The following is a 24,681-nucleotide window of genomic DNA, read 5'->3' on the forward strand; positions in this document are numbered from 1 at the left end:
AAGGTGTAAAACTGTTCCCCAGTCAGTATGACTATTGTTCCCTGTTTAGTGTTGACTTCAGTTAGCCCTCTCCATTTCCTATCCAACGTTACCTACAGCACACTGTTCTTTATAGTACATTCACACTCTTTTTATACCTGATGGCATTAGCCACTGCTGAAGAAAATAAACACATCATTATTGTCATTTTCTCAGTTTAGTTCGGAAGTCTCTGGTTTTGACCCACTAAATATGCATGTTGATTTTTAAGTAAACTGAAAAGAATGAATGAAATGAAGTGGGCATATTGAAAACAAACACAATAAATCCAGTAAGTGAAATATCAAGTTTAAACTTATTACAGAGATTATCAACATGAAAAGGTTTATATAGGCTTGTTTGTGTACATTGTTTGCACCAGTGCGTGAGGCAACCTTACTGAGACGCCAATGCGGATTATCAGAGCTTCAATGGCTGATTAGTTAATGCAGTCCAAACAAGAAAACAGGTTAACGCTTGTACTGTCTTATGTAGGCTAGTAGTGTTTACATTGCTGACCAAAGCTGGGTCTCCGCTGGCGTATATTTAGCTACCACCTGGTTTCATAGGCGTGCCGAGGCTGGCGTGTAAGTGAAAAGGTGTATTTGCTGTCATGACAATTGGCGCGCATATTTTTCCGTTGTATGCTAAAAACAATTTAGCTAGATAACATTAAAGGACCTTAAAATGTCTGATGTTGGAGAAAAAGGTTTGTACAGGTGGTCTAAAAAATTAACATGAAGATTGTATGTAGAGAATAGTTTAGTGGATCTGTTATTTTGACTACTTTGCATGTATATATGTGTGTGTAAAAATATACATATATAATGCCATAGTTATATACCTAGGCACATTGCTACTATTTGCACTTCTGGTAGATAACTGCATTTCGATGCCTTGTACTTGTACAATAAAGCGTCTGTCTGTCTGTCTATTCCAAGGTTCATACAGTTAAAAACACTACAGGAGGAAGCCTGTAGTATGTGTCCTTAAGATAGAGCACTTCAGGAGAAGTGTAGGAAATTGTCATGGTGAGTAGCGAAAACGCTTCGGAGACGTTAATAATCTAGTGATGCACTTCACTGATAAAGCCCACGATACAGAGGGCAGACACCGCATCTGATAGCTGGCTATTGAACACACAGCCAAGTTACATAAACCACATTAGCCTACAGATTACAAGCACCAGCAACTGTCGAGACAGGCAGTTTTATCTACTCATCAGGACAAAATAACCACGCACAACACGCGAAAGAGTGGGAACTTAATGGCGTGAGGTAGGTTAACGCCAGACGGGAACGTGGAAATGGAAGGGTTGTGTTAGATGAGACAGCGGCAGGGCAACAGGTAGCAGCAAAGAATCCCGCAGTGCAGTCGTATAACGTTGAGCTAGCGAAGCTCAACCAGTATGCCACAACAACAAAAAACTGAGGTTTGAACCAGCACGGACAGTAATCCAAAATTAGACAAAAAAGGGAAGAGAACGAAGCGCAAAAGAAGCCTACTCAAAGCAGCAGCCACACGGGCACAGCGATACACTGAACAAGCACACTAAACTCAACACCAACTTGATTGTAAATGCACATGTTGCACAGCCAAGCACTTGTAATGTTGCTGTTTATTCTTTTTTTTTTTCCTTTTTCAAGTGTTAGTGGCCTAAAATTGATGGGTGTCGCCGCGGTCGCTGTCAGTGAGCTGATGAATTCCCAGGTGCACAATGGAGCAGTCCAATTTAAGGTGTGGCTATTCAAGCGCCGACCAATCGAGAACGCAGGGAGATGAGACGTCAGGAAGAGTTGTGTGCAGAAGTGTTTCTGAGAGAGAAACCAAACCAGCAGAAAACAGTTAATACATGCTGGAGGTTGAAACCTGATAGCCATTAGCTGGAGTGCTACAATGTTCTGGTTAGGCAATACCAGTATGAACTAACCATCTGCTCTGTGTTCATTCTCCTCATACTGAGTGGAGGGCCAGAGAATAAGATCCTCACAGCATGAACATCAGATAGAACTGGCTGAGCTCCACTGTGGACCTGGAAACAGGCAAATATTTACATGTAGCAAAGTACCAACAAAGTGAATGTAGGCAACAAATTTTACATACACATACCTGAATGTGTTTTGTATTCACCTCAGCCATTTTACATTAATCATATGTCTGTGCTTAGAGACAGTACGGTTCACTCATTTTGGCAGCCAGTAAAGATGACAGGCAGCTCCACCAGCTGTTGTGGTGTCCAAATGTGAATCTGGAGCTGCTGGGTGTCTTTGCTTTGAGGTATTTAAAAGGTCAGACAGAATTTAATTCTCTCATATTTCTCTTTGTGTTAATCTTTTCTGTGCAGGTGAAGATAAACCCATTCAATACTCATAAGAACAAAGACTGGGCATTTGACATAAGGAGGTACTGAGATGATTGCTAGAGCACTGGCTTTGATCATGTCTCTGCAGAACTGTTGGGCACAAAGTCTGATACAATATTCAGTTACACTATAACCTATATACAGTGCTTTGCAAAACTATTCAACAGCCTTAAAAGTAATCAGATTTGTCTGACTTATAAAACTCACCCAGATTGTTTCATGCAGTATTTTCCATTGAAATCAATACCTAACTACTCTCCTAAACTACTAAACCTAAACTACTCTCAATGTACTTTCAAAGTCCAAATTCATTATTGGTCAGCAAATCTTTAATTTTTAATTTTTCAAGCCCTTCAGATTAGTACTTGGTAGTTTTATTTTAACAAAGAAAACGATTGCAATACAGAAGATCCATATAGACTCCAATTAAACTGCTGTTCATATAGCTCATGTTTAAACCACTATTCAGCAACAACAAAATATTCTTCTACATCTCAGCAGTAATGAAACTTTTATTTGGAAAAAAAAAGACTAGGATAGATTCTGGCTCACTGAGATTCTGGCTCACTGAGGTAATGAGCTGGAGGAACTGACTGATCTAGAGTTCATGCACGCGAAACAACTCTGGACTCATAGCACTAGCCTGCCATCTAGTGTCTGTATGTTGTACTGCGGGTTAAACCACAGCAGTTTTAAGATTTAGAAAAAAACCTTCAGTTAGCAATGTCATCTCTTTCCTGCTTTAAAACTAATTAGCACCATCCATCACTGGGCATGCATGACAAATTTTAGGGTAGACAATTTTTACCTAACCTCCATGTTTTTGGACTGTGGGAAACAGACACAGGAAGAACAGGGAAACTCCACCCAGATTTAAACTCCACCCTGTTATTTAAATTTTAAATTAAATTACCTTGATTAATGAACGCTGTGATTTTAGAAATTATTATCACTATATTGATCAAACGTGGAGAATGTGGGAAAACCAGAATATATATTTTTTAATTTATGCAATGATCAAGAAATGTGTATGATCAGAAAAGATGCATTTTTTTCTGCTTGATTGTTATTTCGATTATTGTTGATTTGCTGAATAATAAAAAAGATACTATTCAAGCAATTCACTGTTTCCAGTGTATAAATGATTCAGGTAAATTAATTTACCATTCAATTAAATGATCATTCTTATTAATTTTATTCTTAAATTATCGTCCATTTCTTAACAATGTCAAGGTAGGTCGGTCGTCCAGGAGGGAAACGCCCACTCCTTCTCCGGACCACATCACACACTGGCGGACCTTGCAGTTACGCTACGACTACGGCGCTGACGTCATCATCGGCTTACTTTTCCTTTCGATCGCCGCTTTGCCGCCTATTGAATTACGGACAATAAAGAACTCTTATTTTCAGCCTCGCCTCTCACTTTCTCTCACCCCACAGAATGTGCAACCAACTGAGATATGATATGATGTGACATGAGACATGATATGATACGATATGATGTAGATTTCCTACACAATGCAAGATACGTAATGTAAAAGACAATTATATGTGTCTGCCATAAACAGACAAAATATTTAAAGACTTAAAAAGAATGAAATCTAGGTCAGATGGTGCAATTTTGAGGTTCAATTTCAAATTTTCAAATTTCAACTCACATTGATACTCAGCTGCTTGTTTTTCTCTAAAGGTACAGAGTTCAATTTTGAAAAATATGGACATATTAATATATTAACATACAATATTTTAACGGTTTAACTGTTTTCTGAGTTTGGGGGATATCTTGTACTGAATTATTCACAGGGTTTCATGGGGTGCATTGAGAAAATCTTTGATGATGGCAGAGCTAGTAACTTTTTAAATGTTTTCTTTAACCTTTGTAAAAAGCTTACACAACATGACATGAATAAGGATAGCTTGTTTGTCATTTAATGAACTGTTGCTGAAAAGATTTGCCTTTAACAATAGGAATTTTGAAATTATGCAAATTGCTTTGAAATAAAAAAATAAAATTAAAAAATTAAAAAATAAAAAAACCTGACAGAACTGGGTATTCATTTCACATTGCATTCTTGTCTTCTAGCATTAGCACTGAAATGCTATGAGTGTACACTACAGCCAGCATCGCAAACATTCCCAGACACGCAAATAGACTGTGACAGTCAGTGTGCCAGTCTCCATATCACTAAGCAATACAATATGACGACGTGTATGGCAAGCGGATTTAACATATAATGGGTTTCATCTGAATATCCATAATACAAATTTAGATATTTTGAAATGTGTTTTCACTAGTAAGAATTAGAATTTGACTATTCAAAATGAATTTTTGTTAAGGACATGTGAATTTACAATCTTGTATGAAAAGCCGTTTTAGCTTTTATTCCTATTTTGTTTTGGATATCAAGAATTCTATTTTTACTAGTAAAAATGTATATTTTTAGGGTATATTTTAATATTTTTACTAGTATCAATTTATTTGTATATGTGAAAATTTCATTCTTGATATGAATAATTAGGTTGTCTAGTGTGCAGTCTAGCAGCTGCATTCTGACAGGGAACCCAAGAAAACCCATCTAAAGAACTGCCGGCCTCTCCTACCTCAGATACGGTGGGTTCACAACTATCCGAAGTACTCTGAACTGTATGGGATCCACAAAGAGAGCATGTCAGAAAACACTGCTATGCAAGAAGATTATAAATGCTCATCTCAAATTTACCAAGAAACACAGATGATTCTCCTGAATTCTGAAACAATGTTAAAAGACAGATAAATCAGAAGTGGAGTTTTTGGCCATGATGAGCCACATTATGTATAACATTATTATGCCATTTTAAAAGTAAAACCTCATACTATGAAGCATGGTGGTGGTAGTGTGATGTTTGGGAGTACTTTGTTGCATCTGTACCTGGATGCCTTGGTATCATTGAGTCAACCCTGAATATTCCTATGTATCAGAATGTTCTTTAAAAGAATATCAGGTTATGCAACAAGACAATGATCCAAAACACACAGACAAGACCACCAGACAATGGTGATAAAAGTAAGAACTTAAGCTTTTGGGATGGCTTGATCAAAGTCCAGCCCTATACCCTACTGAAGTGTTGTGGCAAGACCTGAAGAGCCCATCGTTATCACAGTTCTGAATTAGTTCTGCAAGAAGAAGAGGGCCAAAATTTATCCATTTGATCCAATTGCATTGCATGTTGCTTTTGGTTCCATCAGGGCCTCTTTGATGCACTATTAGGTCTTGGTTTCAGATGTAATGTCATTCAGTGTTTGTTTATATAATGCAACTGAAATGTGCACAAATTCAAAAACACTTTTTTCACAGCACTGTATATCCATAAAGTGTCTGTAAAACACAATACATATCTTAATTCTGATTTTCTGTGCTGAGTGTTTTAATGGGAGTATAAACCTGGGACTTATGAAAACAGTTTTGCATGCTCAGTGCTGCAACACAAAACTCTGCAACAATCAAACAGTGCCACGTAAAACCAAGACCTTTTCAAAGAAGGAGGATGATTGTCCATATAATTTAGTCATTTCCACATAAAATAAATAATAAAAATGTTTTGTACATTATATATTGTCACTGAAAGCTGCACTTTACTCTGATTTGTGGACAGGATAATGTGTATGCACTGTATACAATGTACATAATGTATGTAAATCTAAATTCAGTGGTAAATTGTTAATATGCTTACATTGTGTTCTGATGCTTTTACTTTGATAAGTTTTAAATAGTTTTAATGTTTTTACTGCAACTTTATAACAAATTGTTGATTAGGAATTAAGAACCTTGATTTTGTACCTTACAACCTTTAGAAAATGTGTTTACTCAAATGTTGAACTTGTGTTAAGATCTACCAGAACAACTTCCCAATAGGAAAAGCAGTTATACCTGTGATGGTAACAACTGCTCAGACACTGTGAAATGTCAGGGAGACGAAAATCAATGTTTCAGCACATCAGGTGAAAAATGCTATTTACACCCTTAATCTCCAAGCATATAATGCTCTGTTAGAGCATGTTAAAACATTTAGATCAAGAACCTTTCTTGCAGCATATAACACTCATAGAATGCTTATTATAGCCAGTGGTTGAATGATCAGTTTTGTGAAGTGACAATGTTAAAGTAGACCACAGAGATTACTACTCAGCTGTTGTTCTTTTATGGCATTCAGCACAGTGTTTGCTTGTGACAATGTGTTTGCTCTTTTTGGAGTTCCTGGTGAATGCTGTATTAAATTATTTTTTTCTCTTTGAAATGACTATCAAACATATAGTAGACAAGTTAGTCACTGTATAGTAGTACTCTCTGAAATGGACTGGAAAATATCCAGGTCACATGATTTACAAATAATAACAATAATTCACAAATGCACAGTGGACAATTTGCTGGGAGTGCTCCTGTGCTCCTATTAATGGTCTTTTCTGGATTTAGTGGTTAATCTGTGTTGACTCGCTACTTTCATTTGTTGGCATTTAGTCCGAATGGACATGTCCATTCTGAGTAGAAACCCATTCTACATGGAGAGGAGCATTTAGTCAATAAGCAGTTTGAGCTCTTTGAGTTATTGGGGCTTGTATAAATAAGAACTGGATCACAATTCCATTTAGATAATCTTACATGATCTTATCTTGTCCTCTTTGTTAATGAAGTGGTTAATTAAAACCATTACCAAAGTTACCAAACCGTTTTTCATTGGCCTTCTTTCCAAAGCTCTTTTCATAAATTAACTGAAGAAATGAATTCCATACTGTTGCAGATTGTGTTTTTCTTCTTTTTCCTGAATGGATCTCAAACCTCTATATTAGCACCTATCAGAATGTTTCCATTAGTCACACTTTGGGTTCTGAGATTTTCTAGGTTAATCCATTAATTCATTCTAGGTTAAGCCCCTAAGTGTATCAATATAAATTTGTTACTCAGTTTGTATTCAATTATGGTACACAAGTGACACTAAAGTGAAAACCTGTTTTTCTATGAAGTTGGACACCACTCATGCTCCACATGCTGACCTCTTATATACTTCCATTTCAGGTAACATTTTACATCTACATTTACAGTATTTGACAAACTTCAAGTGTGCATTTATTGTCCATGTCTGAGGAACCAACAAATATTTCACAAGTTAATAAATCCATGTGCAGAAATGGAGGCTTCGTCATACAACTACAATTAAACATTGTTTTTTAAAGGACAAACATTTCTCAAAAAATAATTTTTAGGAGTATTTATTGACTTTGGCAAGTCAATCATCTTGGAATATTGTGTAATATGTAAACACAATTCTGACCTTGCTTTCAAATATTCATAAAGACTTTATATACATCAAATATAGAAATGAAATCTCTGTGCCTGATGTAATGCATGAACATGGCAGAATGGTATGCCTATCAGAGCCATATTAAGTGGAATTAAACAATATAAAGTTCCATGTAAACATGGCCCCAGAAAGACCCTGCATTAGTTCGTACACAGTCAAACACACCTACTCTCAGATTATGTTCATCTTTTTCTAATAATGTACATGAGGCCAGAACATGCTGTAGTAGTTTACCATGGTGTGGAATGGACCATTTAGTGTAGCCCACCAGTAGCTAATTTATGGTGGTATCTAGTAGTTTTGTGCTTTCTTCCCATAATTAATCTCTGTGGTCAAGTATACATAAGTGGACATGTCCAAAAAGTACTGAACATTAGTGCTAAGCCCTTTAACATTCAGAGCATATTATGACAAAGTCTCACACTCAAAACTGTAAAAGGCTCCCCTGTTTGATTATGATATTGGTTGGGGTGGGTGGCTCCATGCTGACAGCCGTCATCCATTCTGCGCATGTTCTTGATCCTTATCATTTTCATTGTGTAGCAGGATGACAGCGGGGTTTGGTCAGCTGTGTGGGGGTTTTGGATAGTTCACCGTCAGTAGCATCATGCTGTGCAAATACAGGGAAGTCTCTGATTCTAGGTAGGGTAAATTAAAGAAGTAAAATAGAAAGAAGGCCAGTGTTAACAGCCCATGGTTAACAGCCCAACTGTCACACACAAAATAGTCAGTGAAGGTTTGGAGCATAACTGTAACATACTGTAAACAAAGATGATAGCTTGTGTCATGCTTGCAGTGGGTCTACTGCAATACAGCAGATCCATTGTATTGGTGCAAATTCCAAAACTTGGAAAAACCAACGTGTTTATAATGCCACTGTTTTGAAAAGCAGACAGAACAATGTTTGAACGTCAGCCAATTTCCTGCCTGGCTGACCTTTAAGGTGTGTTGAGAACTGCAGCCACTGGGAGAGCCACTGAAGACACTGAGCAGGACTCAACCACTGCACATTCAGCCCTCTCACGTAACAAGCCTGGGAACAGAGGCCATGTGCTCAAACCCACAGTCAAAGTCAACCCTCACTATAACACTCTAAAGATCAGTTCACCCCTTCTGACAAAGTGTGTGTTCACTAAAAACATGCAATGAATACTCCATGATCTGTACAGCACAGCTAGCCCAATGTGAATTTGTGGTTTTGAAATATCTTTTGTAAGGGTTATTGGTTTAAAATTTTAGTGTCCTACACCTCTTTGAGCTCCATGTCATTCAGTTGATGGAGCCCCAGGCGGACAATGGCATGATCCAACTGCATGAGCTCTAAGGCGTGGCTATTCAAGCGCTGACCAATCCAAAACGCAGGCAGGCGGGAAGTCAGAAAGAGCAGTGGGCAGAGGTGACTCTGACAGAAAATCCAAACAAGCACAGATCACCTCTACTGTAGTTAATACCTGCTGGAGGTTGAAACCTGCTGGCCATTAGTTGGAGTGCTACAGTGTTCTGGTTAAGTTAGGCAATGCCAGTATGAACTAACCATCTGCTCTGTGCTCATTCTCCTCATACCGAGTGGAGGGCCAGAGAATAAGGTCCTCACAGCATGAACATCAGATACAACTGGCTGAGCGCCACTGTGGACCTGGAAACAGGCAAATATTTACCAATAAAGTGAATGTAGGCAACAAACACTGAGAGTGTTTCGAAAGGGTAAAACCGTCAATATACATTTTTCATTCACTTCAGACATTTTAGATGAATGCAAGACATGCATTCATCTAAATATATGCCAAATTAGTTGCCAAATTATTTGGCAAGGATATGCCAAAGATATGCCAAATTATTTGGTTAAGAAAACACAGGTCACTCGGCTAAACCAGTATAGATGGTGGTGCGGTAGGTTGAGGTAGAGCAGAGAAGCTCACCTTGCTGCAGAGCTCCAGAAGGCGGGTCTTCAGTCGGACATCTTTGATGCCTGCTGCTGCCTTCTCCAGTCCACTGAGTAGTTCCGGATGGTGGTGTGCCCTCTGTGCATGGTACACACCCTGAAACTCCACCAGCTGCTGTGGTGTCCAGAAGTGTCGAATCAGGAGCTGCCGGGGAAAAAGGTACCTGGGTAAAAGGAGTGAAGGGAGAGTGCAATTAGAGCAGGAAAGATGGATGGGTGGGTGGGTGGATGGATGGATGTGTGAGGAAGTTATTGAGAGGAACAGAGATATGGATGACAAAGGATCAAAAGAGTCAAGCAGCCATAGAGAGTGAGGGAATATCACTATTATTTGATACTATTGTGGAAAACCTATTACTTGCTAGACAGAATATCCTTCTCTCACATCTGTTTGTGCCCAATTTAATTGTGCCTTGTGTGTGTAAGTGAAGAAAAAGCATCCAATACTCACATAAGAACAAAGACTAGGTAGTTGGCAAAGGGAGGTGCTGAGATGATCACCAGAGGAATGGCTTTGAGCATGTCTCTACGAAACTGTCAGGCACAAGGAAGGATGAGTTACTGGGATACAAGTAAACATTTCTTCAAATACATCTTTGAAAAGGACTGCTTAATAAATCACTATTGTCACTGTTGTATGGAAAAGGAAAATTCATAGGCTTTGCTTGGCACCCTTGCAAACTAAAGGTGGTATTACACTTGGCGATTCCAGTAGACTTTTATGTTTGTTGCATGTCACATTGCATCAGATGCTGCAGTTGAAATTTCTTGACCAAATTTCATGACACTGATCTCACTTGGGTTGAAAATTAAAAGAATTTTTTTTCTGGCGATAAACACACAATGCTAAAAAATAAAAATATTCTGCTTTTGTCATCCATATGCAGCTTGTTTTTGCTAAAGGAGGCACCAAAAAAAGCATTCTCTCTGCTGTTTCAATTCCACAAAGCGTTTCCACATACTTTGTTTTGGTTTCACTATACTGGTGCTGATTTTTAGCTAGCATGTGGGCAATTCAAGGCCACTCCCTACAGGTCGTTTTAAACATCATCAAATTAGCAACATTTCTGACACTCCCGCAGACAATCTAAAATGGCTGCCATGGTACAGAACACATTACATGTTTAAAGATTACAGTTTTTGACTCACAACCGAATAAATCTTTCAACTGCAATTGTCATCTATCACACATTAATAATCATGATAATCGCACAGTATAAACCCAGCTTAAGTAATTTCCTTTAGAAAGGTCTCATCAACATCTTCAGAAAATAACAAAGCTGAAAATTTTTTATAAAGATTTCAGTTAAGCTGCTTTTTCATAGCTATCCACAAACACAAGAAAATTCTTCCTGATTGCAGTAGCAATGAATGTGGAATTGAGTTGAGGCTAGAGTTGTTGCTCAGAATGAAGTAAAAAAAAATTACTGCCAGAGCTATGCTGTCCTCGAGTATGGAGAGGAAATCAATTATGAGCATGGAAAAACGAGAAATGCAATGCACACATTATTTTATATAGCAATGCATGAATTTGTACATACATTTACGGCATTTAGCAGACACTCTTATCCAGAGCAACTTACAAAGGTACTTTGTCATTTACTCATAGAATACATCCTAGCCACTGCAGTAGGTCCAGTATACCAATGATCTAGAATACTGTTGAAATACAGGGATCACTGCTGATGACTATAAGTACAAATACATAAGGTCTACCTTAAACAATGATAAGAGTAATAAACAATAAGTACTAGTTTGTTAGACAACATCAGTAACAATACCCTACAATAAGTACTAATTTGGGTAGTCAATATAGGAGGATGAAATGCTGAATGAGTGTCAAAGCCAAGTGCATATTGCATTCTACTGTCTACTACTGTGAATGTGCTAAAAGAAAACACAGTACACATTGCATTTTAGTCAAATAGTAGGGTATTCGTGCCACAATGAAATGCAATCACAGACAAATCACAGCCCCCTGCTGTATTTGGGGTCTGTACAGCCCTACACCATGGATCACTTCAGCTTTAAACTTATTGCAGATGGATTCCAGCGTGACTAGCTCACCTGCCTGAGCTTCTCCATTTCACGATAAGGCAGCTTTTGGTGATCTATGTTATTAATGAGCATCCCACTTTTGATTCTACGCACTTCTCTGACATCCTGAAAGAGAAGGCGAAATCCTGCAAAACAAATTATACAAATATATTTTAACTATGAGGGAAAGTGTGTACAGTGCATCCAAATGTAACTTTAACAGCTAAGCACAACACTGTATCAGCCCTTTGGTGCTCATTCCCAACTTCTTTAAGGATGCCAAACAATCGTGGTTAGTGTTCATTTGACTAAAAAAACATTTAAATTCAACATATGCTAAGCATTAAATTGTGCTGTGAACATAGAAATTCTATTGCATGAAACAGGATAAGTGAAGTTGCTTTCAGATAAATTCAATAACATTGAAAGTACAATCACACCTCTCTTAAATGCGTGATAAAGAACATAGAATCGAGGGAAATGGCGTTGAAGAAACCTCTCATATGTTTCATTTGCCCGCTTCAGCTTTGACACAATGCCTTGGCCTACGTTGTGCCTCGTTTGGGTCGTGGAATACTGGCTCACTAATCGCAACCTACTGACCAGGAAAGAAATCATTAATAATTAAGTGTGTCAATGTTTTGGACATTGAATAGATCTTAATTGTTGCTGAACTGCAGTTCATCTCATGGTCATCTCTTAACCCCTCATAAAGAGCAGGTTTGTATAGTCCTCTTAGAGGTACCTATCTAGCTACCTACTCTCATCTAGCACATTTCACACTCTTAGGCAGCATATTGCTAGCTAGCTAATTGTTTATTATCGCCAGCTATCTGCTGTCCTTTTGTTTAAGGCATTTACTAAATCACAGGATAATGGCAAGAGATCCTTTTACTGGATAATTTCAGAAACTAACTAGCAATACAAAGTGAATCTATGTGAGAAGTGACATTTATTGTGTTTTTAATTTGGTAACTGTACTATCCTAGCTAACGCTAGCATGTCATTCAGCCCATAACAGACCAGACCTATAGGAACAGATGTGGAAGTGCGATAAAGTGAAGTCAGACTATAACATAAATACGCTTTCCAGCGATATAACGGGAGTTAAAATTAAGAATGCCGACAACGCGTAAACTGCTTTTGAGTGATTAAACATTTACCTTACTTGGGCAGGAGCCAGTTTAGGCGTATAAACGCCTGCTGTGACCGCAATAATTCGGTGACAACACCACATAGAGAGCGGCGCCATCTTGCTCCTGACAAACTGTGGGCGGAAAAAAAGCAGGGTCAAACGAGGTCAAACAGAAACGCACACGTGTATGCAGCACTAAGATGTCGCACCGATGTCTTCACAATAGTTACACTGCATACTAACACGTATTGAGCAGCAAAATTGGGTACAATGGTTTAGGATACCTTTTATTTCCTTTTACGCTTAATTGTGAAAAAGAAACCATATGCAAAGGTTTTGGCCCAACTAAATGTAGATTTTCAATGGCCACTTTCAGCATTGACACATTTCTGTGAATGCTGTGGCTTATTTATGCCACAAGTTGTTTCCCTTTGACACTGAAGTTATTTGAGCCAAACCGGTTACTTATTTGCAGTTACATACTGACGTCGGGGTGAGAGAATGTGTCTAGCAGGCAAATACAAGTCTGCTAGAGATAGGGATATGGGATCTGTATTCTGACACATCCTTACCTGTGCAGACTGGTGAACTAAAGTACCCATAACTACCCGTAAACTAAGGCTATCAAAGTAGCTGAATGAGCAGATCAGTGGTTGTGGAAAAGGAGAGCATACTGGAGGCATACTGAAAAGCCTCTCCTGTAAGGAGAGGCCTAATACCTTGTAAGAAAAACCTGGTTTTAGCCTGGTCCAAGATTTTTTCACACCTTAAAACTAACTGACATCATGGAACATTAAACAATGGTACACATGGGTATATGGGTTGTTATTTGTCTAAGGCCATCAGTATGGCTCCAAAATTCGCCCCTGTAATCCACTTCCCTGTATGCACCATTGTTCAAAGGTAACATGCCCCTTTGTATTCATTTACCTGTGTACACAATGTGGCACATTGCCACTTGTGATGTATATCACAATGGGCCAGACTAAAATCAAATTATCTTCACAGAGACTTATTCCCCATTGAAAAAGTATAATTTGTCTGGCCTGTAGTTATATAAACTTTCAAACCTGATCTGATATTTTTGATTAATTTGTGTACTATCACTGAATGTGTCATGTTCTCTGTTAGTTTTGAACCAACTATTGAATTAATCAAAATTTATCCCAAATTTAAAAAAAAAAAAAAAAAATTCTCATTTATATTCGCAATATCAGGATGCGACACAGAATAAATTCTTAGCAAATTTATGATCACATCGCCATTTAGTTCATCTATCTCTGTAAAACAAAATATGCAGAAAATCTATGAACCCTCCATTTACAAATAAGGAACCAACTTCAGCCACCAAATGAAAAACTGTGAATAAGTAACCAAACTGATTGGAATCTGCAAATGAGTAAAGTGGCCGGAAATCTTCCTGGACAGGTTAGACAAACAATATGATTGCAGAAATTGCTGTGCTATGAATTGACTCGGAGGCAAGGATAAAAAACAGAAAAATAAAGATTGTTCAGATTCAGCCTGACGCAAGCGTCTGTAAGAAGTAAGCACTTGCCGTGTGTAAGATAGAGGGAGACTCTCTCAGCCCACCTTTATACTGTTCATCCAAAGCAGTGAGAAAAAGGATCTCCTCCCTACTAGGAGTTGTTTTGTTTTGCTGCCCCGAACTTCCCAGCACCAGCGTCAAGAACCTGGGTGGGTCAGATAGTGGGCAAGGTCGGGGTCACAGAGACGAGAGGAAGCACCTGTAACATCTTAACTTACTGCACAAACTGTTCAAGAATGATTAACTATAAAATTTACATTACAGTAACTAACTACATCATCATTCTTTCCCCCAGGAAGCGCACAAACCCATACAAATACTATGGACAAGAACTATCATAGATTATCATAGATTATCCTACCTAGAAACATTTAAATTTAGCCTTTCATTAATTAATAAACACAAGTTAATGAGACTTACTGGACCACAAACCAATGGTAGCCAGTGCCATCTAGCGTTGATTAGCTAGCTAGCCTTGTTAGTACTATCATTACGGCTAATAGAACACACATGCATGTGCTATAGAACTTCACGGGTACAAAAGTAACAATGTCCATGGTCACCAAAACACAGGATCAGCATTCAGAGATATAAAACAACAGTTCACATGCAGATTTGCTGCTTAGCAACTTGTAATGAAAGCTGCTTTTAATTTGGTTATGGAAAAGAATGGTACACATCAGTCTTTTTATGGTCTTGTTCTTTTGCCTATATTTCTTTCAGACACTTATGAGAAAGCCACAACTCTGATACTGAGTCTGAGACAGAAACGGGGGGGCATCAACCAAAACCCATATACCTCATATGTAATAACATTTAACTTATGCTTAACCTTATACATTACAGCCATCATATTAATGAGTTGAATCCTTTTCATTGATGATTAAAAAGCTTTTGACACTGGTGAATATGCATTTATTATTTAAAACTTTAGAGTACTATACCATTATAAAAACTCTTTTATCTGGATTGCAACAACATCTACTCAACTAGCCAGTGGGACATCTGCTAGATTTTTTCTAAGGGGTATTAGACAAGGCTGTTCCCTTTCAGCTTATATTTTTTGCTGCTTGCAGAAAAGCTTTTCCAAATAATTTAACAACTTGGATATATATAAGCACAACATATAGGCACAAGCTTTTTCCTCACAACCTTTACATTTGTAATAACAAATACATTAATTACCAGAATAGATCTCTTTCGTAAAGCACTGGTTCCAAGATAACATTCTAATAGTTCTAATCTGCTGAATGCAGATAATCACTTTTTAAGTACTGATGAACTTCATGTCAAATTCAACTGCTGGATTTCAGATACAGAATACTTACAATTCAGGATCAATATCTGACAAGTTTGTCTTTGTTTGTAAACCACACCATGTCACATAATACAACACAATATCCAAGGACTTGTTTCTGAGCAGCACTGATATAATTAATGACAAATATACCAATACAATAGTTTGTTCCTTGTTTAATTATCCTCATACACCTTCAAGGTCTACATGAATCTCAATGTTTCCTGACATAATATGGTAAGATTTGCTCTATACTTAATTGATATTGTATTAAAATACAATCAAAGAAGACATTTTATGAATATACATAAAATTTGATCCCTTTGATAAAGTGGATTTAAAGGGACTATAAAGGAGAGTTTCAGATTGAATATAGACTATAGCTCATCATTTTGAAACACAGAATGAGAATTTATTGAGAACTTTTTAAAAATGCCCCAATGTAAATTTGTTCTGGTATGAGCTAGGTTAATTCCTAAATGCAAAGTTTAAAATGTATTTGTGTTACATTTTCATTAAACTAATATCACTAAAAATGAAATAGGTATCATTGATTTATTATTGATTCAAGGTAAATATTATGTAATTTTAATCCCTGCCTCAATGTTTTCATAACAGCCTTTCTTATTTATATTGATTGTATAAAGTTTTCAATGAATAAGAAATCTAACGCTAAATACTTGTTTAATTAATTTGTAATTATCTCTGTGAAATACCGTTTATTGTATTGTGTATAAATACAATATTGCATCTACTCTCTGAACAGGTAAATCATGATTAAAGGTGTCATCTATGACTTCACTAGGAAGCCCAGTTTTGTTTGTGTATGTGTATGTTGAATAAAAAAGACCTACAAGAGCAGGAAATGACAATCATTTATAGTCACTCGTGACTATAAACGTTGTATGTACATATTCTCTCTAAAATTAATAAGGAAAACAATCCTATTGGATCTGCTTGTTCCTGCTCAACATAAATGACATTCATTTTGGATGACGTTTTTCAGCCAATTGTTCAGATCCTACCTACAAATATTAAAAAGACTCTTCACTTTCTAAAAAATCCTTTAACAGATATTAGATTATAGATGTGCTACATTAACACTGCTACTAAAGTACTAGTACGAAAGGATCTATTGTCATCACCCATTCCTCGTCATTACTTGAAAAATATGTATATGAATATGTAATCAACTTCACATTGGAGAAATCAAGAGAAGTCTTGTTGATCGCTTTGCTGAACACATTTGGCCTATTAGAACTGAGTTTTTATCGTTTCCAGTAGCAAGGCATTTTAATAGTAATGGAAATTGCATGAATGCCATATCTGTTTACACTGGCAATTGTTTCGATGGCAGCAATTAAGAAACTCAAATCGATTTACACTCGTATATTCTATACTATTAGATTACCCACCCAATCTACATCTCATAGCTACAGTTGCTGCAATCTTGAATTCAAGCAGAACACTAGCGAGCCTTAACAGCTAGTTAGCTTAGCTAGCGTTACTTAGCTAGCGTTGCTCGCAGTCACTTACGTATATCGGCTTTCAGGGCGTATTAATCAGTAGTTACAACGGGTAGCCAAATTAGTAAGTAATGTATTTAGCTATCCTATGTTATATAGCAAGATGATGAGGCTCGGTTATCAACAATTATACATGAACACGGCCACATTAATAAGCATCCACAAGCAAGTCGCTAACTTCAATGAGACGCGTACGCCATCCTGGCATGTAAACCAATGGGAGATAACCGTTCCTCTGCCTTTCTGCCAGCCTCCTCCAATCAGCGCTCAGTGGGGTTAGTAAAGCGCAACGGGAAACGTCTGATTGCATGGGTTTTGGCGCGAACGCTTAGGTTTGTGGCGCGGGGCGTGAAACAGCTCACGAGCATCTGAGCGTTTCGAACGTGGAGGCCGTTGTTGAGTAAGTTTCGAATGAAAATAACATCGTCAAACAGGTTTTTAGGTTTTGAATTAAAGTGCTTTTTTTTCAGCAAATCCGAAGGTATTTACCTGCGCATTTAGTGCTGATAAGTGAATTCAAGTTTATTAGCTGTACGCTTTGAGCATTGTTGTACTATTCCTTTTTAAGATGTATCTCTTCCCAGGCATTTTGGAACAAAATTAACTCCATATACCCTACCCTAATTCTGAACATCCTGAACGTTTTCTATATCTTTTGAGTTAGCTAACGTTAGCGAGCCTATAGCCTCAGACGCCCGCTTAGCACACAGGTTCTCGTCAATCTGGGCCAACCCACTTAAGGTCCTGTGGACACAAGTCTAAAAAGGCAACGGCGGCCTCGTACATATTTGAACGAAGCGAAGCTGTAAAGCAATTTCAAACTGGGCGAAACAGTTTTTTTTGCGTTCTGAATTAATCTGATTTATGAAGCTTCGATTGAAAAGTCCACTGCCGTTCTGGTGCATGTTTGCACTAGCTGGCTAAGATGGATAACTGTTCGGGGTGGTGACTAACCAAGTTGAGCTCAATAGCGTTAACTAAATTCGTTTTTCGCCGATATTGTAGCACTTTTCGTTTCTTTAATCTTTAACCGCCTTAAAGGGTATTTTAGTATTTGCGTCATTACTAAAATGTAGGTTCTGGGTTTCATCAAAGGTAGCTCAGAAGGCCAGTCACACGATAGTCCAGGAAAAATGTCTACCATAAAATTTGGAACAAGCCTCGGTGCTTCCAAAGTCAAGTCAACAGTTGATCTTCAACGAGGCTGGGAGGAAGATGCAGGTGAGGTATCTTTAATATCCAACTCTGAAAGTATGTTGAAAGAGTTTTTCTGTGTTTAACTTTGTTTGCGAGACCGCGTCCGCTCAGTAGCGGCAGACTGTCCTTTTATGATGAGCAAGCACGAGATTGTAGGAAATGGTTAAGTTGCATGAAAGACATTTGCTGCACGTTCTTACACTCTTGCAGGAAAATCAGATGATCCCAGTGATCCCAACAAATTGCTACAGTGCCCTTACGACAAAAACCATCAGATTCGGGCCTGTCGTTTCCCATTTCATCTTCTCAAATGCCGGAAGGTTAGTGCTAGTTTGCCAACCTACCAGTGGGTTGAGTAACTAGTAACTTAAGTCTGTCAAATTATTGTTTAAGATGTTTCAAAATATTTTATTAGAATGTTTCATTGGTTCCTCTTTTATCCCCCTTTCAGAATCATCCCAAACTAGCAAGTGAACTTAAGACCTGCCCCTTCAATGCCAAGCACCTAATGCCCAGGTACGAGCTGTCCCATCACATTGAAAACTGCGAGGACAGACAGCGATGTGTTGGTGTTGAGGAGGGTAAGGTTTTTAGATGCAACTGCACCTCTGGCTATCACTGTCTTGATCACAAAATTTGCTAAGTCTAAATGAGTGCTGGTTCTCTAGTTTTCTTTCTCCATGCTGTTGACCTCTGCATGTATAATGCTGGATTGTAGAACACACCGAGATACTTCAGAAGTTTCAAGTTCCAGTCAGTACCTGGAGACAACCTGTAATTGAGGAGGACTGGGATCAAGGTTCGTGAGCAGTACTACTATCTGTTTGTCTCAGTACCTGAGGCTAACACACTCGCAGGTGCTGAATGTTCATTTGGTTGTTTCAGAGGCTGATGAGCAAGCTGAAACATTTGTGTGGGGAGTGTCGGCCAATCAGCTTGCCCAGAATAAGTGAGTCAGTATCTGCAGGTGCAAAAGTGTCTGTCCTCTGGGTGGTTTTGATGCAGCATTGTGTTCTGTGCCAGAGTTTAGCTCATGGTTTGAAATTGTTTTGTTGTTGTTTTGCTTATTGTAGCATTTTGCAGGTTTCTGGTCGTGGCAGTTCAGAGATTTGTTGCATTGACTTCCATCCATGTGATTTTCAGTGTTGCAGTAGATGTTTGTGCTTTTGTTATTCCTTAGGCATGTGATTTCCACTACCAACCATTTCACACCTGGGCTTCGTGCACCTCAGACGCTCCCTTGGAAACAGTTCTGAAATCAAGTAATCCCAATCTGGTTAATGGAAGTGATATTTTATGTGTCCCACGTTCGGTCAATGCATATAGAACCTCTGTAATTACACTCTTAAAGACACCCACATAGACTGTGTTCAAATTTAAGAACTTCTGTCCTGTTCCACTAGGTTGCAGCAATTGGCTGAAGATGTTGAACTAATTGTTGCCTTCATTTTAGGTAAACGTCTGAAGTGATAGTATTTTATTTAGGGAATGTTTACCTTTTGTCTTGTTTACTTCTCTTGACAGGAAAGGGGAGAAAATGACTCCTGTCCACCAGTAGACTGCATCTTTTTCAACATGACTGAAGCATTTTTATTCTTAGTTTCAAATTCATGTTGCATGCTTTGTAACATCAAAAGTTTGACATTTCTTTTAAAGTCTGTGACCATATTTGGAGTAGTGGTTTTTTAAAAACCTTTTGTAAACATGTTTCTTAACTTTAACATTTATGGATTTGTTTTTGCAAGACCTGGGACCTAACCTCTGTTGATTTTGTCCTTTTATCTTCCTGTCAGTTCTTTTGTACTGATTATGCAGTTGCTTGCACAGATTGCATTTGTGGATGTGCTACATTTTAAAGCTACATCTCATCATGGTTCTTTAAAACTTAATAACGCAACAATTAAGCTGTAGTGTAAAATGCTTGTGGTGAAAAGTCATTTTGACTAAGCTGGAATAATTTTATTTCAATAAATGCAGAAACGTTTGCATGCCGTGATTTGTGTGGTCCCTTGTCCAGGGTGCTTTGGCTGTTCTCTTGGGAGAGCTGTTTCTGCAGGGCCTGGGTAGTCAACTCGTAGCCTGCTCTGTGTAGATCCTTGCCAACCTTCCTGCTTTGGCTCTGCTGTTGCTGTTGGACATGGGAGAGATCTGCTACGCCAGCAACAGGTATGTATTGCTGGCTCATATGGTGTAAAGATTTGAGATCTTTCTTTGAGAAATGAACTCGACACGAGTTCAGTCTTCCTGAAGTGAGGCATAATTGACATGGCACTCTTGCTCTGCTTGATTTATCCGCTCTGCACTTTTACCCCTGTGGCTCGCTGTGAAGCTCTCATCGCTATTGATGTGAACTGAGGGTGAGTAGGTGTGGCAGAGCCATGGGGTTGCCTTCATCTCTGCCTTGTTTAACCCATGCAGACAGCTGCTTACAATAGTTGGACCCGGTTAGATATTGCTTAGGTGAAATGTAGATGCTTATGCCTCAGTGCTGTCCGTCTCTTTACAAGTATTTTGCTAATGTTACATGACTACACAGTGTAAGGGGTGTTATCTTTGTTTTGTTTTTGTTTTTTCCCTTTGATGTTCCCCACCGAATTGGTGCATAAGGGAAAAATGTATTATGAACAGTTGTTCCACATTATTTACAAAGTGTAAATTGTATCTAATTTTTCAGATCATTAAAAATGCTCCACTTTGTGCTTTGGCAGATGCTTTAAACTCCATTTTTTTTCTTCTTTACTTTTTAAAATTTGGTCCTTGTGTAGGCTCGTATCTACACAATCATTCCTTTTAAGAAATGTACTACTTGAACTGCCCCCCCCCCAAAAAAAAACCCTTCATAACGTACTTTTGTTCAATTTATATGCTAAGGAGGACAAGGAGCTGCATTCATTATTCTTTTGAGAGATGTTTGTCCTCTGTGCTACAGTGGGCTTGTGATAGTGATGTGCTGGTCTCCTTGTAGAGGATGTGAGTAGAGAGAAAATGCACTGGAGACAATGGAAATGGTCACTGGCAATTAATTAATTCAAGCAATAATGCGAAAAACGTCACCATTACGTGCTTGTCATGGGGTGTATGGGTGTATGCGTGCGTGTACTTTAAGTTCTAAATTCTACAGATCCACATGTCATCTGAAATCACTGTCAATCAGGTACCTGCATGGTATGTGTCAATGAAATGTAGACCGAGTCTGTGCCCTGACAATGCAAGTTTGCTCAGAGAGGACACAATATTAGTTTAAATCCCTACCGTTTTATGCATTCGGGATGTAGGAGCTTAATTGTGCAGATCACCTTTTCTCCTCAAAACTACACTGAAGCTCATGCTTGCAGTAACTTGACCTAGTTGTGCATTGGTGGGTTGGGTGGGGTGGCGAAGCTATTCAGTTATCTTTCCAACAAGCACTTTGTACTAAAAAATGTTTAGTCAGTCATTTCTACTTATGCCTCTAGCTGGGAGGAAGGACTTTGTTTGATTTCTGGTTTACTGATCCATAGTGTTTTAGGATAACATTTTTAAAGTTTAATAGCAATTTGCAAATGTCACATTTTATGTGCCTAGTGGGGGTCCTAGCCTCCACATATTTTACCAGCCAAGAAGTGCTGTTAGAAATTCTTAAATGTATAGGCTTTTGTAATGCATATTTTGGTCTCATTATATTGGGTCGTGGGTGGAGAAAAACAATGGCAAAAAAGACGATGTTAATTTTAATCGCTTGTCTGATATACCACCACAAACATGCACTCTTCTGCCACTAACCTATTGCCACCTGCACAAAGATATTCATGGGGACACAGGAAATGTTATTGCAACAGCTCAGGATGTCTGTTCTCATTGAGGTCTAGTTATGCAATGTTTTGTCTGTTGGCCAACCACTGAGTATGTGCTATGGTGTGGCTGGCTGGGCTTAGAATGTCTTTTGCTGTCAGTCATGTTTTAGAATTGCTGGCCTGTGCCAAACAGAAGGAAGAGCATGTGAAGTGCTCTGTCACTTCCTGTTCCTCACACCACTGCAGAGGAGGCACAAAGGGTTACTGCTATTGGAGCAGCATTTGCAACTGTTGTTCCCAACCATGGAGTTCATGACGAAGGTTCTTGGGAGGAAAAGCGCAAGAGGGGAATGCGTGCATGCATGCACGCACAGACAGGTCCCTACAGAGTTCAAATTCACAAACCAAATTGGTGGTGTGAGTTCACTGGGGTAAGAATAAAGGAAGAAGTGCAGCTGCAGGCCTGAGTGGTCTTTTTTGTCTGCTGTCTTGTCCTCTCTGAATGTAGCAAGGTATAATTCTGTTTAATCTCCGATCTCTAAGGGCACCCCTTTTTTAGTGCCAAGACGGTATATCTGCTGTTGGTCATGTGATTATGTAATCGAATCATTTCAGACTTGAACAATTAAACATTGTGGCTCATTTAAAGTAAGCCATTTGTCATCACAAATACCAATTTAATAATGCAGGACGAGTATCCTTAAGGTGGGGGACACTTAAGGCCTGAGGGACATCCTTAATAATGCATAAGGAGGACTCTTGTCAATGTTGCTGCCTGCTCGTATTCACACACAGCATTTCAGTGTGGTGTTATGGTTTTACGATACTTGACATGCTTAAGTTTAAAGAAAGATATTAATCCAAAGTGGAACTGCATAACTGTTCGTTAAAATGTTAAAGCCATAACAATATAAAAAAACAAAACAAAAAAAACAAAACAAACTGAGCCACATCCTGTGACAATCTTATGCGACCCCACCAGGGGACTGATTTATGTGCACACCTGTGCCTGGTGACGGAGTCACATGGCTAATGTTTTTAGCAACAGAAAAAACAAAATCTGACTGGAGTGTTTGACCTGCACTTTCAGGGACCAGTGTCCACTTGAGGGGGGACCAAAGAATTGTGGCCTAAGGCCTCTGAAAAGAGATTGGTGTGAACAGAAAGTTCTGCTGTGGAGAGCGTTATTGTTTTTGACTCATGTCTTCGCAGGCCTGCATTAAAAATTAAAAATAGTAACTGATTCCTTAATACAATATAATTACCTTCTGTAGAGATCTGATGCCTTCTTTTGGTTTGGTTTTCTTGTTAATAATTTAAGGGGTTGCTGCCAGCTGTGCCCATGTACATTAGGTTACCTGTTGGGTATAATTGGAATTGAAAATGTGAAGCTTGGACTTTTGAAAAATGTGGAAAAAACTAATGCTATATTGTAAACTTAAATTGTGATATTTTTATGCATATGCTTGGATTGAGTTCAGTCATATTGCATGGAGCTGTAATCTACTTTGGATATTGTCCTTTGCCTTTAATTACATATATCTTCACTATCGGCTATTTTAATCTGCTTATATAAGACTTCTGGCACATCAGATCAGATCATTCTTTTCAGGATATGTGCAGGGTGAGCTATGGAAAATCATATCTACTACACCCAGATATTACACAAGGTCACAAAATCCATGGATTCTGCTACAACAATTAACTGAAAAGTAGTGGATAGAAGTACACCACTGCTGTATATCCTTCTGGGTTATGGCTTTACCTTCCACAATTACTTACACTGTTTAAAGACTGAAAGTTTTACTCCTCTGGAATAAGAGTTACCCTCCTACTGAATCTGATGTGTATATCTACCACCTCCTCCCCCTCCTCAGTCCCTGTGTATATTTATAATCTGACAGCTGTGGATTTAAATGTACATTATGTAATTCATTTGCATTACATTTTGATTATTTAAGTGTTTATTTTGCTTGCTTGTTTGTGGGATGCCAAATAAGACTCACTCAAATGCAAATGTATTTTACGTGTACTTTCTTCACACAAGTTGGAGAAAACAACATTTCCCTATCAGTCATCCATTAACTTTTACTTAAGTTTAATTTAGTACAATTACCTTTTAATATTTTAAGGTCAAATCAAAAATATTAATATTAAATCAATCTAGATGATCAAGTTTAACATTGTAATATTGCATCAAATTACGTCTGCCTTTAGTCAAGTAACAAAACACTTGATGCAAAATATTGCCATCTTTAACCTTTTAACTGGCTGTAAAATTAAATGACTGGATATCAAAGTCTCTGCATCCTGGCACAACGCTTGCCTTTTTAGCATCTGCATTCTCAACTCTATCAAGCTCCAAAGAGCTGATGAACTCGAAGGTAATTTAAATTATGTCCAGTCATCTCATATATGTGCGTTTGCAGTAAGGACGAGTAATTACTAAAGTCTTGGCAAGTGAGCAGAACGTTATAATGTGATGGGGATCTACTGAATGGAAATTTG

The 24,681-nt window shown here is 38.2% G+C and overlaps 2 protein-coding genes across 10 annotated transcripts; one reads left to right on the forward strand and one right to left on the reverse strand.

Annotated features, from left to right (window-relative positions):
- Positions 1-261: 261 nt before the first annotated feature.
- Positions 262-12,957, reverse strand: letmd1 (LETM1 domain containing 1). 9 transcript variants are annotated; one of them, XM_027025820.3, is made up of 9 exons: positions 12,860-12,957; positions 12,137-12,291; positions 11,727-11,842; positions 10,111-10,193; positions 9,637-9,823; positions 9,252-9,353; positions 8,967-9,119; positions 8,654-8,750; positions 7,610-8,355 (listed from the first exon to the last, which is right to left on the reverse strand). In XM_027025820.3, the coding sequence occupies exons 1-9, from the start codon at positions 12,946-12,948 to the stop codon at positions 8,282-8,284; spliced, it is 1,056 nt and encodes a 351-aa protein (XP_026881621.3). In that variant the 5' UTR covers positions 12,949-12,957; the 3' UTR covers positions 7,610-8,281. The 9 variants fall into 9 exon arrangements, with proteins under 9 accessions (XP_081562814.1, XP_081562813.1, XP_081562818.1 ...); XM_027025821.3 differs by having other exon boundaries at positions 8,967-9,059; positions 12,137-12,294; XM_027025819.3 differs by having other exon boundaries at positions 12,137-12,294.
- A 5,379-nt stretch (positions 12,958-18,336) lies between these two features.
- gtsf1 (gametocyte specific factor 1) lies at positions 18,337-19,741 on the forward strand. Its single transcript, XM_027025836.3, has 6 exons — positions 18,337-18,424; positions 18,611-18,720; positions 18,852-18,981; positions 19,119-19,199; positions 19,286-19,349; positions 19,581-19,741. The coding sequence occupies exons 1-6, from the start codon at positions 18,337-18,339 to the stop codon at positions 19,654-19,656; spliced, it is 549 nt and encodes a 182-aa protein (XP_026881637.1). The 3' UTR covers positions 19,657-19,741.
- Positions 19,742-24,681: the final 4,940 nt, after the last annotated feature.

The sequence above is a fragment of the Electrophorus electricus genome, chromosome 24, assembly GCF_041902795.1.
Source record: "Electrophorus electricus isolate QZ-2024a chromosome 24, ASM4190279v1, whole genome shotgun sequence".
Taxonomy (NCBI): Eukaryota; Metazoa; Chordata; class Actinopteri; order Gymnotiformes; family Gymnotidae; genus Electrophorus; species Electrophorus electricus.